Source organism: Formica exsecta, unplaced genomic scaffold (assembly GCF_003651465.1).
Source record: "Formica exsecta isolate Colony F162 unplaced genomic scaffold, ASM365146v1 scaffold51, whole genome shotgun sequence".
NCBI classification, from domain to species: Eukaryota; Metazoa; Arthropoda; class Insecta; order Hymenoptera; family Formicidae; genus Formica; species Formica exsecta.
In genome coordinates, this window is record NW_021852343.1 from 300,403 (window position 1) to 318,000 (window position 17,598).

Below are 17,598 nucleotides of genomic sequence, written 5' to 3' on the forward strand. Positions count from 1 at the left end.
GCTATAACAATAACAGCGTTATTTGTAACGCGTTATTTTCCAAACTTGAAAATAAGTATAATAAGCATAGAATAAGAAAAATTATACTATATATAAGGTGTAATGGTAAAACTGCATAAAATGTTACACCTCACCGATTTTATCGCCACTTAAATATGTTGTAGAGGAGGTTCTTCTGAGTAATTTTCCGCAAGAAAAAAAGTGGGGGAAAGCATTCGTTTAGAAGATATAATAAATTGAAATTTCACAATTTTAATGCTTTCTTTGAAGTATTATAAAATAAAATTAGGAACAATGATATTTGTGTACATTGTATTTCTTGCAGAGGACGTAGGAAACGTTTTTGTTTACATTTACACATATACTTTACAACGCGAAGCAATGTTCCATATGGGTTTACAATTTTCCACGCAAATCGAGGTTCAACCCAAACCTATGTGTCTAGTTTTTTGGTAGTGGAGCCACCCTTAGGGGGGGAGGCGAAACCTACTGCATCCACGCATACACTTTCTCATCCACACAACGATTGTGGGGTGACCTCTTCGCGTTGTAAAGTATATGCGTGGACGCAGTGGGTTCCGCCCCCCTACGGGGGGAGCTCCACTTCCGGAAGATATAACTTTACCCAAATTTCTGATTTAAAAATATAAATACACAAGTAAAATATAACGAAAAAATGATATAAGTAAATACAAAAATTATTATACTTCAAAATTGCATTACTCTAGAACCAGAAGAGAGTGCCACAAAATTTAAAACGTGTATTATTTAGAAACGTGTATTATAATGTACCCTCTACAATATATGTAAAAATGAAAACGATCCGTGAGGTGTAAATTAATCCGAACATTTACCTTAAACTTATATTATATCATAAAAGTTTTTAATTTTACGCACAAACAAAAAATCTAAATAAAATAAATAAATTTTAGATAGTGATAACAAGAAATATTTATTTATCATTAAATCTATTTAAGGAATATAATTCTATTTATATAAGATAGATAATTTAAATATATTTTTGTCTCATATATATGTATATAATAAACCATCGCAAAGATGTATTTTTCAAAATGCATTATTTTAATAGTAGAATAAAACGTACATTATATAAAATTAAGCGATCAACATTAAGTATAAAATATCTTGTCTTGTATGTTGTAAAAACGAACAGAACGCGATTTATTCAAATATGACATTTTGAAACATTGAGAAGAAAGTGTAATGTAAATACGACAACGCATTATCGGCTCACCTTTTTAGCAACTATACAGAATGTTTGATACTTTATAACGTAAATGAAACCAAGTGCGACAGGAAGGAAAAATTTCAGCATGATATTTATGTTTCGTTCTAACGTTATCAATTTCGCAATCTAAAAGCACGAATCACAAATCACGAATCACACGATTTAATTAAATATCTATAAATTTTTAACTTTTAAAACAATCAGCTCTTGCATCTCGCATCGATTAAAGAAAAATATAATTTCTTCCATAGAATTTATATGACAACATATTACAGATTATGTTTGATGTGCAATACCAGCAGATTTTTTACGGGGTTTCGCGTAATATTCTTACTTGGTCAACCATCATGAATGCTACAGTAATGTTACAAAATATTGCTTGACAATATTTAAACGATGAATGATCATACGGCCACAAGCCAACTAGCAGTAACAGACGTCGATTGAGTTTATAATATTCATTCCCGAGGAAGTTCATCTCTCCGCGTCAGTCAAAATACTTTTGTGCTGAGGAAAACGTAGAACAATATCTTTACACGTATTCATCCTTTCCCACTCTATTTTCCCTATTTATTAAATCTATTGTATTTCTCGCTATATTGCATCTCGCTTGTCGAAATAAATGTAAGTACTGCAATTTGCAAAATCATTTGTGTGTTTAAGAATAGATTAAAATTCTATCTCTGTATCTCGCATCTGGACATCCGGAAATGACACATAAAAAGAAATTTAATAATCTGCGCAATTTAGAATGCCGCAGTCAGAGTAAAGTAATTTTCTTATACCGCGAATTGGCATATGAACTTTTTTATTGTTCATCAAATTGTCAATAGTCATGTTTCGCGTTCAAGTATGAACAGCTTTATATATATATACAATAGTCAGCTGATATGTAGCTATATGTGAGCTTATTCTGAAATATTTTAAGAGCGGAATATCTAAGTGAGTAACATTTTAATTTATATTTCTCCTTCTTTAACGTGTACGCATTTGCCATTTTTTAAGTCAAAAAACAATAAACAGAAATTGTGTTTTACACCACATATAATTGCAAATATATGTAAAATGCTTCGGTATAAATATATTCAGCCCTATACACACATACACACACCACATACACATTTGTTTAATAATTCTAAAATATAAATTTAATAAATTTGTATTAAGAAGCTAAATTATTGTATTAAGTATTATTATTTCTTCGTTTTTCCTATTTAATATCATCGCGTACTTTTCTATTAGAATTTATTACAATACAATATTACATTAAATATTTATTACATTACAATACATTCTGATTCAATATATTCTCTGATATCTTGTTAAAATATATTATTGTAAAAATTGACGATGAAAAAAAATAAATCAAAATTTTTTTGAAGTTACATATGTACTCGTATTATGGTAGAGATAAGAAAAAAATATTTATATACGAAAAGTAGGTAAATATTTTGCATGTATGTGTGAGAGAGCCAGCTATATGATATAATGAATAGTCTGTGTCTGTGTCTGTGTCGGCGTCGGTGTCTATATCGGCGTCGGCGTCGGCGTCGGCGTCGGCGTCGGCGTCGGCGTCGGCGTCGGCGTCGGCGTCGGCGTCCAGCGCAAGCGTAATAGTGAGAGACGCACCTCATTCGCGGAGTTTCACTCAATACTGCGTGAACCGTCATGCGAGGAGCTTCGCCATACAGCTACAGCTGTTGAATTCCTGTTTCAATAGCTTTGTTGTTCTTCATCGTCGCGGAACATTGTGCATTTGCGTTGTGTTAACGATATCAAACAGCATGTCCGTGGACGGTTGAATTTCTATCTGCTCGTAAAGTCGTAGATGAATTGTGCTGTGGAATGTGCTGGTGAATTGTGTGCTATGTGTGAGCTTGTGTCTCTTTAACTTCTAATGAAATGCCCGCACGAAATCGTGCACCCAGAGTACATACTTTGAATATTTGGCGATTTGACTGCACTTTGATATATGGAAACAAGGTCCGGACGATAAAATGTAAAGGTAAAAATGTGCAGATGGTGTGTACGTGCAGTGTATAAATAAAAATATTTCTCTATGTTTTTTATTTAAAAAAATATACTTTTCTATAAATAACATCAATCTTTTTTCAAAATATTATTGATATTAAAAAAAAATTAATCTTTTGATGATAGTAGAAATAATACACACATATTTATGTTTTGGTATTATCATAATTTAGAGAGACAATTATGTATATCATTATAACACAATATTACAGTTTTTGTATAAAAAGCTATTCTGGATAAAAAATTCTATGTATGAAATTATTTAATTATTTTACTATCTTTGTTAACAAAATTCCTACAACTATCAATAGAGAACTGCACATGTGAAATTATAATATGTTATCAACAGTTTTCACAAAAGTTTAATTTTGGAAAGATAAAATACCAGTAAATTATTTAACATTAAAAAATTTTAAATTAAAAAAAAGTTTTGTTTTTATGAAGTAAGAAACACTTTTATAAACTTTGTAATAATTATAATTATATTGTATATATCAAGTTGATTGATTTTATTTTCACAAATTGCTTGAAAAAATTGTTCGCATTTAAACATAAATACAAAGAAAGAAAAAAATAACGTTATAAAAATTATTTTATTATTGTAAAGATTCGAATCTACAAAGATAATGGTAGACAATATTTCGAATTTAGACTATTATAATATTTCTAATAAAGTTCATATATTTTTAAAAATCCTTCCGGAGTTTAAAGACTTTGCGTGACAACTTTTATATATAATTTTTCTCCCTTTCATTTAATTATATATGTATATATATTTCGATTTCCCTTTTTTTGATTTGGGCTGTCCTTACAATAGGTACCATTATTAAATAAAATTGCTATGTACGAAAAGCTGTTATTTGATATCGCTGACATATGTCGCTGCATCATTTTCAAAAAAACTTTTATTTATTATTAATTTTGTAAATATTGTATTTATTTATTAATTCGAATTTTAAGTTAGTATAATATATTATATCGACGTGTGTGTTTTTGAATATTATCGTTAATGTGATGGAAAAAAAAGTGAAATATAAAAGAAATATCTTCATCTCCTGTGCGTGCAAATAACACGCGATAGGAATTATTTCGAAAAATAAATAAGCGTGTACGTGATCACAAATTTATTTTATTAGTATATATGTAAAAATGAGACTATAATGTGCACTCGATGCATTCTAAATCTGCGAATCAAATTTTTTAAATGTGACTATAAATTTTGTCGTTACGCTCGCATAGATTGAATCACCATAACGTATGACATCGACATACTCATAAGCTGTAATGAATGTTTTTTTTTTTTTTTTTTTTAACACATTGATCGGAACAACATTTTTTCGCAATGTTTATCTTACCATAGCAAAACCTTCTAATGATGCGTCAAATAAACCTCCAGCAGTTAAAGTACTCTTTTTGCTGATTCTTTTCATTACAAGCAATATTGACTTTTGTACCCATAATAGTGCTGCATACCACTGCGTTTTATATCTATTAATACGTTTAATATGTCATTAAGTCAGTAATTAATCAAATAAATTTCTTCATTTTCTTTTATTAAACAATGAATATATATATATATATATATATATATAAATTTTTAATTTTTAATTTAATGGGATGAAAAATTATACATTCATAATCATTCATATTCTTCTCTTCGAGCATTAAAGTCGCTAAAATTAAGAATCTAGAAATGTATTAAGAGTTATACTGTATAAACCGTATTTAATACTTACACTGACTGATAAATATCAGAGCTGGTATCTATAATATTCTGCCCGACATAGTTTCCCAGAAATATGTAATACAAATGTAGAAATATAATGCCACTAAAGATCAATAATTCTCTTATATCATCCAGGCATACTGCGTTGACAATCTGAAGGAACGTTATTAATTAATTATATCTTTTGAGTTTATAATTTTTTGTATTTGTATTCGTAATAATAATTAACTTTTTGTTATACATGATATATGTATTTTTTTTCGTATTTACGCTTACATTAAGAACACTGAGAATAGTCGAAGACACTCCAAATACTAACAATATGAAATACAATGTCGCAAAACTGTTCGTCAAAATAATGGCCAAACTTCAACAGTAAATTTTATAACATTTTATTTTTATAATATATCGTGAGAATAATTTTGTCTTAGATTACCCGAGCAAAATAAGGCTTCAAATGCACACAAAGGAATAATATATAATACTATATTATACTAACTCCAGAGCTCTGCGATGAATATATACAGCATGAATTAATTTTTCATAAAATACATATTGTTTAAAATTCTTTGGTATTTGTTGTACATTTTCGTCACATATATGTTCCATTCGATAACTACGAAAGTACGATGATACTATTAAGGAGGAACTGGACGGATCAACTATGTCAAAAATTAAGAAATCTAATACATTTCGAGTTTTATGAATTTGACGTCAAATTCATGAATCTCAGAATGTATTAGATTTATAACCTTTTGACGTAGTTGATCCGTCCAATTCATTCTTTAATCTTTTTTCAATGATTTTTTTTCGATCCTGTTATCAGAATAAATTAATTTGTTACTCGTGAGATTTAAGAAAACCATTCTCGTTTTTACCTGGCGATTTTAAACATGGCACAGTTGTGCAGTACATATGCTATGAGTAATGTTGCAATAGCCGTTACTGTGATACAACCAGCGTACATGGTGACAATAATATGTGTTAAAATAGTGTGATAGTATACTTCTTCATTAACGAAATAATACTCCACTAAAATTGGTAAGCGTAGCGGTCGCGAGTCATTCATTGGCACGATTATATCAAGTATGCATGGTATATAGCTTAATATTATCATTGTCAGTATTGAGATAGTAACCAACACTGCAATATTATTATTATATTATTCACCAATACATGAATTATGTCACGTATTTGACAAAGTACAAAAGTACAGATCAGCTATTAAATATGATGAATGTAACGTACTAGAATCACATAAGAAATGAAAAAAAAAACTATGAATCGTTAGAGCAACATATCTTTTAATTTCATTACAGAAATACTAGTGTGCTGAAGAAAGTATGTGATATTATTTGTATGGAGGCCTAAGCTATTGTTAAAAATTTTACGAAATTTGTATAAAATTTTAATTTTTCTTAAGAAATAAATATAATGCTGATGTGATACACATAAAAATAACATATGTCGGAGAAAGGAGTTGAATGTTGAGATGCGACTGACATTTGATTTTAATTCTTACATGCAAAACATATTGTATATAATTTTGCGTTATCTGCGTATCCTCGTATTATTTCCACTTGAGTCTTTAACAAATTCCAATCGTATCGAATTCTATCAAATATATATTTTATCTATGATTGCAAATAAACAAAGTAAATATTCTATTCTAGTAAATAACAAGGTAAATATTCTCTAAGTTCCTTGGGCCCATGCGCTTGATACGAATAATTTTTCGTTATAATTATATTAAAATTGTATCTAATAAAATTTGTAATATACCGAATAATTAAATTATATATGGCATTATTTAAATCAGAAAGTTAAAAAATAATTAAAATGACCAAAATATTATTAAAAAGCTTATAGAAAGACAGAAATTTTTGAACACATTAAAAGTAAGTAAATACTTACATTATCGGCAAGTAGGAAATATGCGTTATATTTTATAATAAAAATAAAATTAATAACAATATACAAGGAAACTCTGATGATAAAATAAGCTATCAAGATAATATCAAAATTGGCAATCCAGCGACATTGTCGCATAATTCTTTTTTCTAGAAATAAATATCTTCTTTTTTCTTTTTCTCAAACATCGACCTTAGTGTAAAGACTATAATTCTCGTGGAAGATTTAGGTAATTCATTATAATTCGAGTTAGTATTTCATATCATAGTAGTGTCTTTGGTATCTACGTGCTTCATGTTTGTTAATTAGTTTGATCAAAAGAGAACTGAAATTATATCGAAAATATATATATGTATATCAGAACCTGAAGAGAAAAAAGAGGTATATAGTATACGTATCTTTATATATATGTGCACATACACACACACACATACATACAGATAGAAGAGCGATTCAATTTTTCGCCGTTAAAGAAGAAAATGCCGTAGTTCAGGACGCACATGACATAGGAAGAAACGATCGATAACACTTTTGTGACTAGGGTTGTGCGAGCTGTATAGCGATAAAATATCAATTCGCAACTGTCGCAAATCGAAATATTAATTTTGTATTTTTGTAATACACGAAATGTGGACTATTCGTGATTCTTAAATTATTAACGTGAAGTTTATCTTTTATCTACATATTTTAATTTCCTCATATTAAAAACTATTTTTGTGTCACATTGCGGGTAGAAAGCTTACTTCAATTTCCGAAGCATTATAAATGACGAGTATAAAGGCGAAGAAAAACATATATATGAATCTACATATATATGAATATATATATATGTTGAAACATATATATGAATCTAAACATATATATGCATCTAAACTTTAACTTTTGAAAGGGCCGTAATTCGCTAACCAGCAAAAAGCATTTGGTTTAAGTCATAGTACTTATAATATTCTAGAAGGATGAATACTTCTCTGCGAGTGCTGAAACTCGATTGTGAAATCGTCGTGAAGATCATTATTTCTCTTTCTTTCACAAAGTTATATTCCTCAATTATTTCTCTCTTACATCGTTTCCAACAACAAGACGAATATATGTCACCTAAGTGAGTGATGTAATAATTTGTAAAAGCAATAATCGTTTCTAATATTAACACCATAGAAAATTACAACCAACTCTCTGATATATAATTATAGGTAATTGTACTATATAATTTTAAACGCGAACAATTTTCTCGATCATAGTTTGTTCAAGACGTCGCAAAGGATATGGTTATTTTCATTTTATAATATAAAAGGTTTCCTGTAAAATTGTATAACGTACTTTTAGAAAACAAAGGTATAAGAATGTATGAATAAATGCAACAAAAGATAATAATCGATATTTTTATGATAATATTTTGTATAAAATATTTCTATTATAACTCTATATTTCTATTATAACAAACGGACTATCATATGCAACATTATAATTTTTGATATTTTTATTTTACGATATGTTTTTCCGCAATATTTTCTGAAATACTAGAACTCATCGCTCTCGTGAATATTGAACAGTCATGTTCTTTACACGAAGATATATATTTATTTATGATTTTGTGTTAATGAACAGCATTGATCCAATCACACCTCGCGCAATTTTCTATAATCATTTCTGTTGTATTGGATCTTTATCATTGCGTAGAGTAGATTACCATGAAGTAAGATATTGACATACTCATAAGCTAAAATTATTATTTTTTATCTTTTATTACACAGATATATAGTATTATTTACTGGTTTAAATACATTTCTATAGGAAGCAAAAACGCGCGTGACACTACGCAGAAATTGATAATAATTGTAAAATTACTGAAGCAAAAATTTGTTCACGATATATGTGTGATGATCGTATTATCGTAATTAGGTAAATGCTTGCGCGTGACTGTTGATTATAAAAAATTCTCTTACTGTAATAAAACCTTCTAGTGAAGCGACGTATATTCCTCCAATGACAAGACCATAACTTTTTGTATTTTTTAGTATTAAGAAAAGAATCAATTTTTGTACCCGTAAGGGTGCCATGTACCATTGTATATTGTATCTTAAAAATTATGTAGAAGCTCTATTCATTATTGCATATTTAAATGTATGACATTACTTTATTATTATATTATTTTATTTTAAATTTGTTATTAATAATTATATAAATCAATATTACTATTATTAATAATTATATAAATCACACGAAATTCTATGATTTCTGTATACTTACAATGCTATTAGTACATCCGCACTATGGTCCGTAACTGCCTGTCCGCCATAATTCCCCAGGAAAAAAAAAAATGAAATGTAGAATAACATAGAAAATAGCTATCATAAGGTCATTTATACTATCCAAAATTAATATAGCTTGTAGCGTCTGGAATTAGTATTAAAATGAAATAGAATACATACAGTTTGATAAATTAAGCTAAACATCACTCACATTTAATAAATTAACGGCCAACGAGAGCACGCCTAGTCCAATCAACACTAAATAGGATCTTTTAAAGGCACGTAAAACATATTCAGCGAATCTTTAGAACAGCAAAGAAATCCGATATCTATTATCGGATCATTTACGGATCGGTTATGTGACGTAATAAACGCGGAAAACAATAGCTTAAATAACGGTAAAATGAATAAATCTAAATCTAAATTTTATATTATATGTATTTATATCGCTTGTATTATTTATTATTTCAAAGTGAATTAAATATTGTAATAAATAACGAAATATGATTCATTATAATAATTTATAATAAATAATAAATAATAAACAAAATTTTTAGAAAAGAAAGATTCAAACTTGTCGCAAATAAAATAAGATTGCAAATCTAAAAAAATTTAAGTACACACCGACAACAAATACAAACAAATACATATTTGAGTGCATGTGGTGTATATATGTATGTATAATAATTAAGATAATTTACATTTTTAAACATATTATGTTTAAAAATATAATAGATATTTCTTCGTACATTGAATTTAAATATACGTTTCGAAAGGAAATTCATTCTCTTTAATATTATTTTAAACTAATACCAACTGCATAGATCTTTGGTGAATGTGGACGGCACTAATTAACCTCTGGTATATCATTTTCTCTTGTTGAGAAATAGACATACGTAAAATATTCTCATCCAATGATTTTTCGATACGATAACTATAAACATTTCATGTTACAATCAGAAAATATTCTGATGAAATATCCGATATAAACAAGCAAGATTCTTACCAAGTGATCTTGAGCATCGTACAAATGTGTCGCAAGTATGCCATAATCGTTGTTATACTGGATGTCATGATGAATCCACCCACAAAGTCGGTTATGAAAAAGTAAATATATCCTTTTTTACCGAGATATACCTCAGAAATATTATCTTGTCTTAAGAAAGATTTATTGACCGCAACGGGATCATTAATGACGATCGGAATATATTGCACCAATATCACAATAAACAAGCTTAAAATTGTGTACACTAAAAAATGTTTGAATTGCAAAAAAATATTTATAGACTGCTTTAAGTAACGTAATTGTAAAAATGAGCCATTCATTTACATCAAGGAAGTCTATCATAAATAACTTCTTACGGATTAAAATGATTGTAAGTCGTTTCGTAAACTTCCCATATTCTTTTGCTATTTCAACTTCTTTAGAATCTTTCAGTACGTTCATATCTTCCCAAATCTGATCTAATAGTCGCTTCACCTATAAATCACTTACAATTAAAAATTTTTTTGCACACATTACGTAATTAAATAGATTAAATTGAATAAAAGCAAATATTTTGTCGTCGTTCATGCAACCATAGACTAAGATAATTATGTTAAAAAACAAGCAAAAACTGTGATTATAAATTTTGTTAACGGGGCTTACGTATGTTAAATTACATATACTCTATTTATATAAAATATTTTTTTTACGAAGTAAACCTGTCGCAAGAATGTTTTATATATTTAAGATTTTTATAAACCTGAACTGGAGAATCACTCACATTTCTTGAATTAAATACAAAGGCATTGAATTGCAATATGCAAATAACAAGAGGAAGCATCTCCGAACTGATCTTCAGGACTAATTTAAAATTGTATTCGTGGACGAACAGAATTATCAACTAAAATCGATAGTATAAAGATATCAAGAATATTGTAGCGAAATGGTTGTAACTCTGAAACATTTCCATCTGATCGGATCGACACATATACCTGATAAATCACGAAGGAGATTAATATTCCGTATAAGAACACTACTCGTACATACCGAAATTTCGTATTTTCATAGGGCCACAAACCGCATATTCGTAAAAGAATACAATTAATATTGTAGTGCTGATTTTCCGCGATCATCTCTCCGTGAATTCCGAATTGCATATGCGCTCTCGACGACGAGAACCCTTTTCTCCCTTCTTTGAGGCGCTAGATATTGCATGTTCGATGTGAATAATAATAATTGCAGAATTACTTGCACGTGTGGAAGACAAATAAAGTCTCGATCGATTAACTATTATCTCTCCGACATTCAGGCGCGACAGAAAATGGATTGGAATTATCTTAAGTATATACACGCAACATCTAATAATATCTCTCGTCCGGGGAGAGAGATAAAAAAAAAAAAAAAATTCTAGTAACATTTTCTAAGTTAACGCAAGCGCATGAGTAAGCCGCGTGTGTACGTCAGATATCGTCATACAAGATCGAACTTTACGTTATGTTATTACATTTTATCATAGTGTGTCGATTACTGTAAAAGCTATCCATTAGAGGCTCAAGAAATGCCATCTTAGAGCTGAGATATGCTAATGACCAAAGATAATGGAAAAATAATTTAATTATCGAATTCTTTTTAAAATAATTAAATGCTATATATTTATTTTGCAATCGACGCATATTATAAAAATTAATTCGGTAATTTATGCATTAAATATGACGATATCGACTCGAGAAGCACGCCTTTGTATAGAGAAGAGCGCAAGAAATAGTGAACTATATTTAACGATTAAATAAATCCTCGAACAAAGAATTCATATATGTGCTTTCAGTGTCGTATGTAATTCATCAAAGGATGAATATTGCCGCATTATATCACGCTTCGCCTCGTTTTTCAAAAGACTCCAACTATCACGAATATTTTCCACATTTGTTTCACCTGCGGTCGGATTATTTCAGATAAACTCCGAATGTGTTAAGCAAGAAGTAATGACAGGAGACAGAGGAGCCAACTTACTTCGTTGGATTTAGTATAAAACGAATAGTATTGTACGATATATATGAGAAATGGTACAGCGTACGAGAGGACCATAACAAGGAAATTCACAGTTAATTGGAGAGTTAGAAATGATGTCAACTGTGTGTGTGAAAATAGTAAGGATATAAAATCAATATATCTCGATATATACATATAATCGCGTACGTCCTTCTGAACATATAAATTTAAAGTAAAATGCTATGATATTGATAAGTTTAAATAAAATGATAGAAAAAATAATAAAAAGGCAATTAAGAGCCAGCACAGTAAGTATGGCGCAATACTTTATTAATAATTAAAAGATGTCAAAAATATATATTAACAGTGAGCATTTCAGTCCATTTTTGAACTATTCTTTTTTTCTTTTTCTCTCTATCTCTCCTTTTTTTACAATTTGCTATAAGTATTTGTCGAAAATAAGAATATTAACGTCATATTAGTACTCTCATTTTTAATAAAAATTTTGTAAATCGTAGGAGCAATATATTTGAGATCAGGAATAAATTAGCAATAAATTAATGTTTAAATATATATAGAATTTTATTTTAGCTAAAAGAATGACGGATTAATGGAGATAGTAAGAAGACTCTATGTATTTCATATAATACTAATATATATAATACTTAGAAAAGAATTAACACCTGAAAAGCATAAAAAACAGCATTACAGCAAAATGGAAAACACAATTTTCGCGAACTTTAATCGTCGATATGGCTACAGATCGAGCATCGAAAGAAACATTTGATTTGACTTGTAATAACGATTATCGGCGAAGTCTGTTTCTCTCACAGCAATTCGAAGATATATCGACAAAAAAAAAATATATATAGTTTCCGAAAAAATGCCCGCGTCACTATAAATGCCGCACCCTGTATATATATCAAAGTACCGTATGGGGTTTCGTATGAGGGGTACATTTTCCAGTAGAGTGGTTTAACTATCTAACTCTCTCGTATTCGACCCATGTTTTTTTACTACAATATTTTTCTAGCATATAATCAAGAGGACATTTATGGTACCCTCCGAGTTGGGGAAGTCAATCGATTGTTCGCATTCGTGTTTTTGCGTCGAAGGGAACGACAGGAAGTTGAATTATCGAAATAGCATGTTATGTTCGCCAGATGTAGTTTTTCCAGGATAAGGGAGAAATAATATCCCTCCTTTTTTTTCTCACCTCGGCGCAGGCGCGAGGTGAGAAAAAAAGGAGGGATATTATTTGCAGGTGTTTTCAGACGGTTTGCTGCGACGACTTTTCATTGTCATCCGTGATGTCGAGCAGCGCGCTACAACTGTTCTCTTAAGTGAGTGCTTTTGATAATGATGATGTGTGTTTGTGTATATATGTGTGTGTGTATGTGTATTACGGAAGAGTTTGGTTATTAAAAGATAATTTCATAGTGCAAAGTAATTTTATATGGAGCGCACATATTTACGTAAGTAAAATTTGTCATAGAAAGATATATATATCGATGCGTTAATAATAAATTTAAATAAATGTAGCGATTTTTTGAGAAAGAAAGAGTCCTCTTTGAAACTTCTTTCCTGCTATTGAAAGGCAATCATTAATATTGCCTTCTCTCAATAACAAATGTTCGCTTCAAAAGATATTTATTCAACCATATTTGGATTTTAATTATACGAGAAATTTTCTCATAAAGGACACATCACGAATAATAAAAGACATTAAAGTGATTGGGCAAACGATAACATAGTTTTAGAATCGAAAGAAATATGAGAAGAAAAATACAAAATGACGCAGTAAAACGCTAACGTAATACTTGATACATTTTTTAATTTTGCTTCGTGCAAAAAAATGTGATTGTAATAGATTATATATTTATACATGTTCTTATATATAATCAGCTAATAAATATTCTTCTCCTTCATTATCAATATATTTTCAACAACATATTTTAAATATCACACTAACCGTATTCTTACTAGCTTCTCGATACGCGTTATTAAAATACATGCTAATACTCCGTTCATATCATTCGACATCGTAAGATGTATTAGCTGTAATATAAATTTCTTTTTATGAAAAATTTTTTAATTTTTGTTATCCTACATGATTCATGTACACATATATATGATTAATTCGGTATAATTTTCATATTTTTTGAGAATTGGAAATTATTGAGAAATTTAAAAATAGAACAAACGACATTAAAGATTAATTTTTTCTTCATCATATGGATAATATATACAAAAAATTCGAATATAAATTAAATTGTTTATATAATTAAATTTTTGAAGATACATATTTATCATGGCATGTTAAAGCATAGAATAGCCGAAATATGTATACTCACTTGAAACAAGTTAACGGTTAATGATGAGAGATGCCTACACCAATTAAAATAAAGTAAATAATCATAAATCTGGATAACATAAATTCGGCGAATCTATTATCAAAAAATAAAATGTGAAAAATTATATAACTATATAATATTAGTTTGGTAGACTTTTCCGATCTTTTTGGTGTTCGGAATACTAACTCGATCGCTCTTCGATGAATGTCAACGGCATCAATTATTCTTTCGCGAACAATGTGATCTCTGCTGGAACTAAACGCCGATGATACTTTATCAGTTATATGTTCAAGACGATAACTGCAAAGGCATACAAATTTCTATGTAATTTATTTATTGGAAAAAAACATGTTAATTATTTATATTATATGGAAAATTATAATAGCAATTTTCAGCCAAATTGCAGTTTATGGTTATGTAATGGTAATTATTTAGTCAAATAGAGAGTTCTGTGTTCATTATTACATTATTATAATGCAAAATTACAAATAGGGATAATTAAAATATTGAATGAATGAGACAACAGACATAATAATTTTGTGCGCAATTGTTTTCGGATTATTAAGTCATCTCGTGTGTGGCTTACTAATTTTCCTAATTAGTATTAATTAGAATTGTGTGTATATATATGTGTATATATATATAGATATGATATATAGATTTTCTATATATATATGTTATTTTATATTCTTTTATGTTATATTATATTAAATAATTACTATTAATTTATTTTATATTATTACAATGGACGAAATCGTTGGCATTTAATAATTGAACCATTTTATAACTTTTGTTCGCAATCCTTATCTTGCTATCTTTATTAACATGGCGCAGACATGCAATGCGTATCCTACAAGCATACAACCAGTAGCGGTTACTCCAACGCCTCCGACGTAAGCGGCAAACAGACCATGTATTACAATAAGAGAAAAGTATCGTTGCTGACCGATAAAATATTCGGCTGCGTATAAGACATAATATTTCCGAGATTCGTTAAGTGGTTTAACGACATCGAGAATATTTAGTAGAAATTGAAACATACTGAAGATGATCAGAGAAAGACTTAATATCACTATAAAATATAAAAAAGAATATGGTACAAGATTTACCGTGTCTTCAGATTTTGTTTGTTATATTTAAAAAATTTACATGTCATTTAATTTGAAGAATTAATAATTTATAAAGTAATAAATAGTTTAAGACAATTAATTCAGTATAAACGCATTACTATTCTTTTTTATTTCAAAGATAAAATTGATATAAAAGAAAAATCGACTCAAGATTTGCCAAAATAGCCATAATAGCCAAAATAATCTAGAAAATATAATTACTTTAATTTATACTGACTTAAAATCAAATTTTGATATAGCAAAACTTTTGTTATATCAGAATATCCAAATTTGCTGTTATTAAAATGAATTATTTCGAATTTATAACTCATGGTGACTGTTTCACATTTTAAAAATAAATCTGTAGGGGTAGAAATAAAATGATTAAAATCGAAGTAATTGGTACAATGATTGATTTCCTTATCCGCTATGGTTATCGTGAATAACTTGGTGATATCGGCATATTTTCTTAGTATGTCGATTTCATCCGGAGCTTTTAATGTCGTCTATTCGTGACGAACCCGCTAGCATTCTTTTATCTATATTTTCGAATAATCTATGAATATATGTATGACAACATCGAAATAATATCGAATAATAATATCGACTACGGTATATTGAACACTATATATACGCCTGTTCTGCCTGATTTTTCGGATATTGTCTACTTACTTCTCTATTGTTTAGCAGAAAAAAACTTTATTTCAAGATGTATATCAAACAAGGTAATGCATTCGAGAGCACTTTTAAAGTAATATCTATGTTGAAATCTGATGTGACGAATGTTGCTAATTGCAAACGGTAATTTAATTATAGAAGTTTAATTTCCACGTTTAATTATACATAAATAGTTTAAAAAATATCCTTCACAAGATAAACCTGAACAATAAGGAAAGAAATTAACACGCTAAGAAAAAACATAATTGGAATAATTCTGAATCTCCATTTTTGATAAGGCTACAACCCCGCAATTGACAAAAGTCTCCGGTTAATATCGTAGTATTGATCCTCCAATAATATCATTTCTCTTCGAACACTGGACAACATATGAAATCTATGAAAGATATCGACTTATCCTTTTCCCTCTATAGCGTAATCAATTTTTTTTCTAATACCTCTAAAATTTATTTCAGTATAGAAAGTAAAGAACTATTTTCTCAGAAGATGAGTGACAGGGCATACAATTATATTCGCTTCCTGTAATGTTGCGATATAATTATAAATTGGATACATTATTATAATTAACATCATTTTATGAAAGAATTATCGAAATAATTTTTTCGTAGAAACGTTGCATATTTTATCATGCTTTTCTTCGTGTCAACGCAAGCGCAGATGCGACTGTTACTAAGCTTTCTAACTTCAATATGGGTCAGTATTGTTTCAACTATCAAATGTTCTGCATTTTCAAAACGCATCCTTTAGTTTTTAAATTTATAGTATCACTACAGTTGCGCGCGGTTGGAAAATCTTTAGTTTCATTAATAATTCCAGGAATAACTTGTGCATAAAAATCACAAACAAAGAATATATATGTATATATATATATATAAATATAAATAATTTTTTTTTCTGTAAACCTGCAGGTGGTTGCTATTTTTACAAACATCGTTGCTGGAAAGTGTTTAAAAAAAAGTAAGAATAACCATATAATACAAAAAAAACTGTTTAGGAATAGATTTTAATGTTTATGTTCTTTTATTTTTAAATTTTATTTTAAATTTAAATTTTTATTTTATTTTATTAACAAGGAAAGCAGAAAAAACAGATTTTTGGAAAATATTTCTTATGATGTATTATACGTTTATTTCACATAAGAAATCATAATTTCACATAAAGAATCACAATTCCACATAAATATACCACTATTTATTATACAGACAGTTAATGTTTTGAACAAAGAGTGATTAAAGAGAGATTAAATAGGGAATGGAATAATGTATTTTAAATACCGACATAAATAATTTAAATTTCTATATATATGTGATAATATAT

General features: G+C 28.6%; 3 protein-coding genes, 1 long non-coding RNA gene and 1 pseudogene across 8 annotated transcripts in view; 1 reads left to right on the top strand and 4 right to left on the bottom strand.

The window, feature by feature from the left end:
- LOC115241733 overlaps window positions 1-1,928 on the bottom strand; it is an 8,418-nt gene extending 6,490 nt beyond the window's left edge. The window contains exons 1-2 of the mRNA XM_029817659.1: window positions 1,584-1,928; window positions 1,256-1,375 (exon numbers count right to left, since the gene is read on the bottom strand). Coding sequence (XP_029673519.1) covers window positions 1,256-1,375; window positions 1,584-1,727 — 264 coding nt within the window. The 5' untranslated portion in view covers window positions 1,728-1,928. The remainder of the gene's footprint in view (window positions 1-1,255; window positions 1,376-1,583) is intronic.
- LOC115241755 overlaps window positions 1-17,598 on the top strand; it is a 170,292-nt gene that overhangs the window by 68,420 nt on the left and 84,274 nt on the right. The window lies entirely within an intron of this gene.
- Window positions 1-17,598, bottom strand: part of LOC115241730 (mannosyl-oligosaccharide 1,2-alpha-mannosidase IA) — a 481,287-nt gene that overhangs the window by 57,085 nt on the left and 406,604 nt on the right. The gene's annotated exons all lie outside the window — the stretch shown is intronic.
- LOC115241748 lies at window positions 4,081-9,641 on the bottom strand (annotated as a pseudogene).
- On the bottom strand, window positions 9,941-11,510 carry LOC115241740. Its single transcript, XM_029817668.1, has 3 exons — window positions 10,529-11,510; window positions 10,173-10,416; window positions 9,941-10,100 (listed from the first exon to the last, which is right to left on the bottom strand). Exons 1-3 carry the CDS (start codon window positions 10,611-10,613, stop codon window positions 9,968-9,970), a joined length of 462 nt encoding a protein of 153 aa, XP_029673528.1. The 5' UTR covers window positions 10,614-11,510; the 3' UTR covers window positions 9,941-9,967.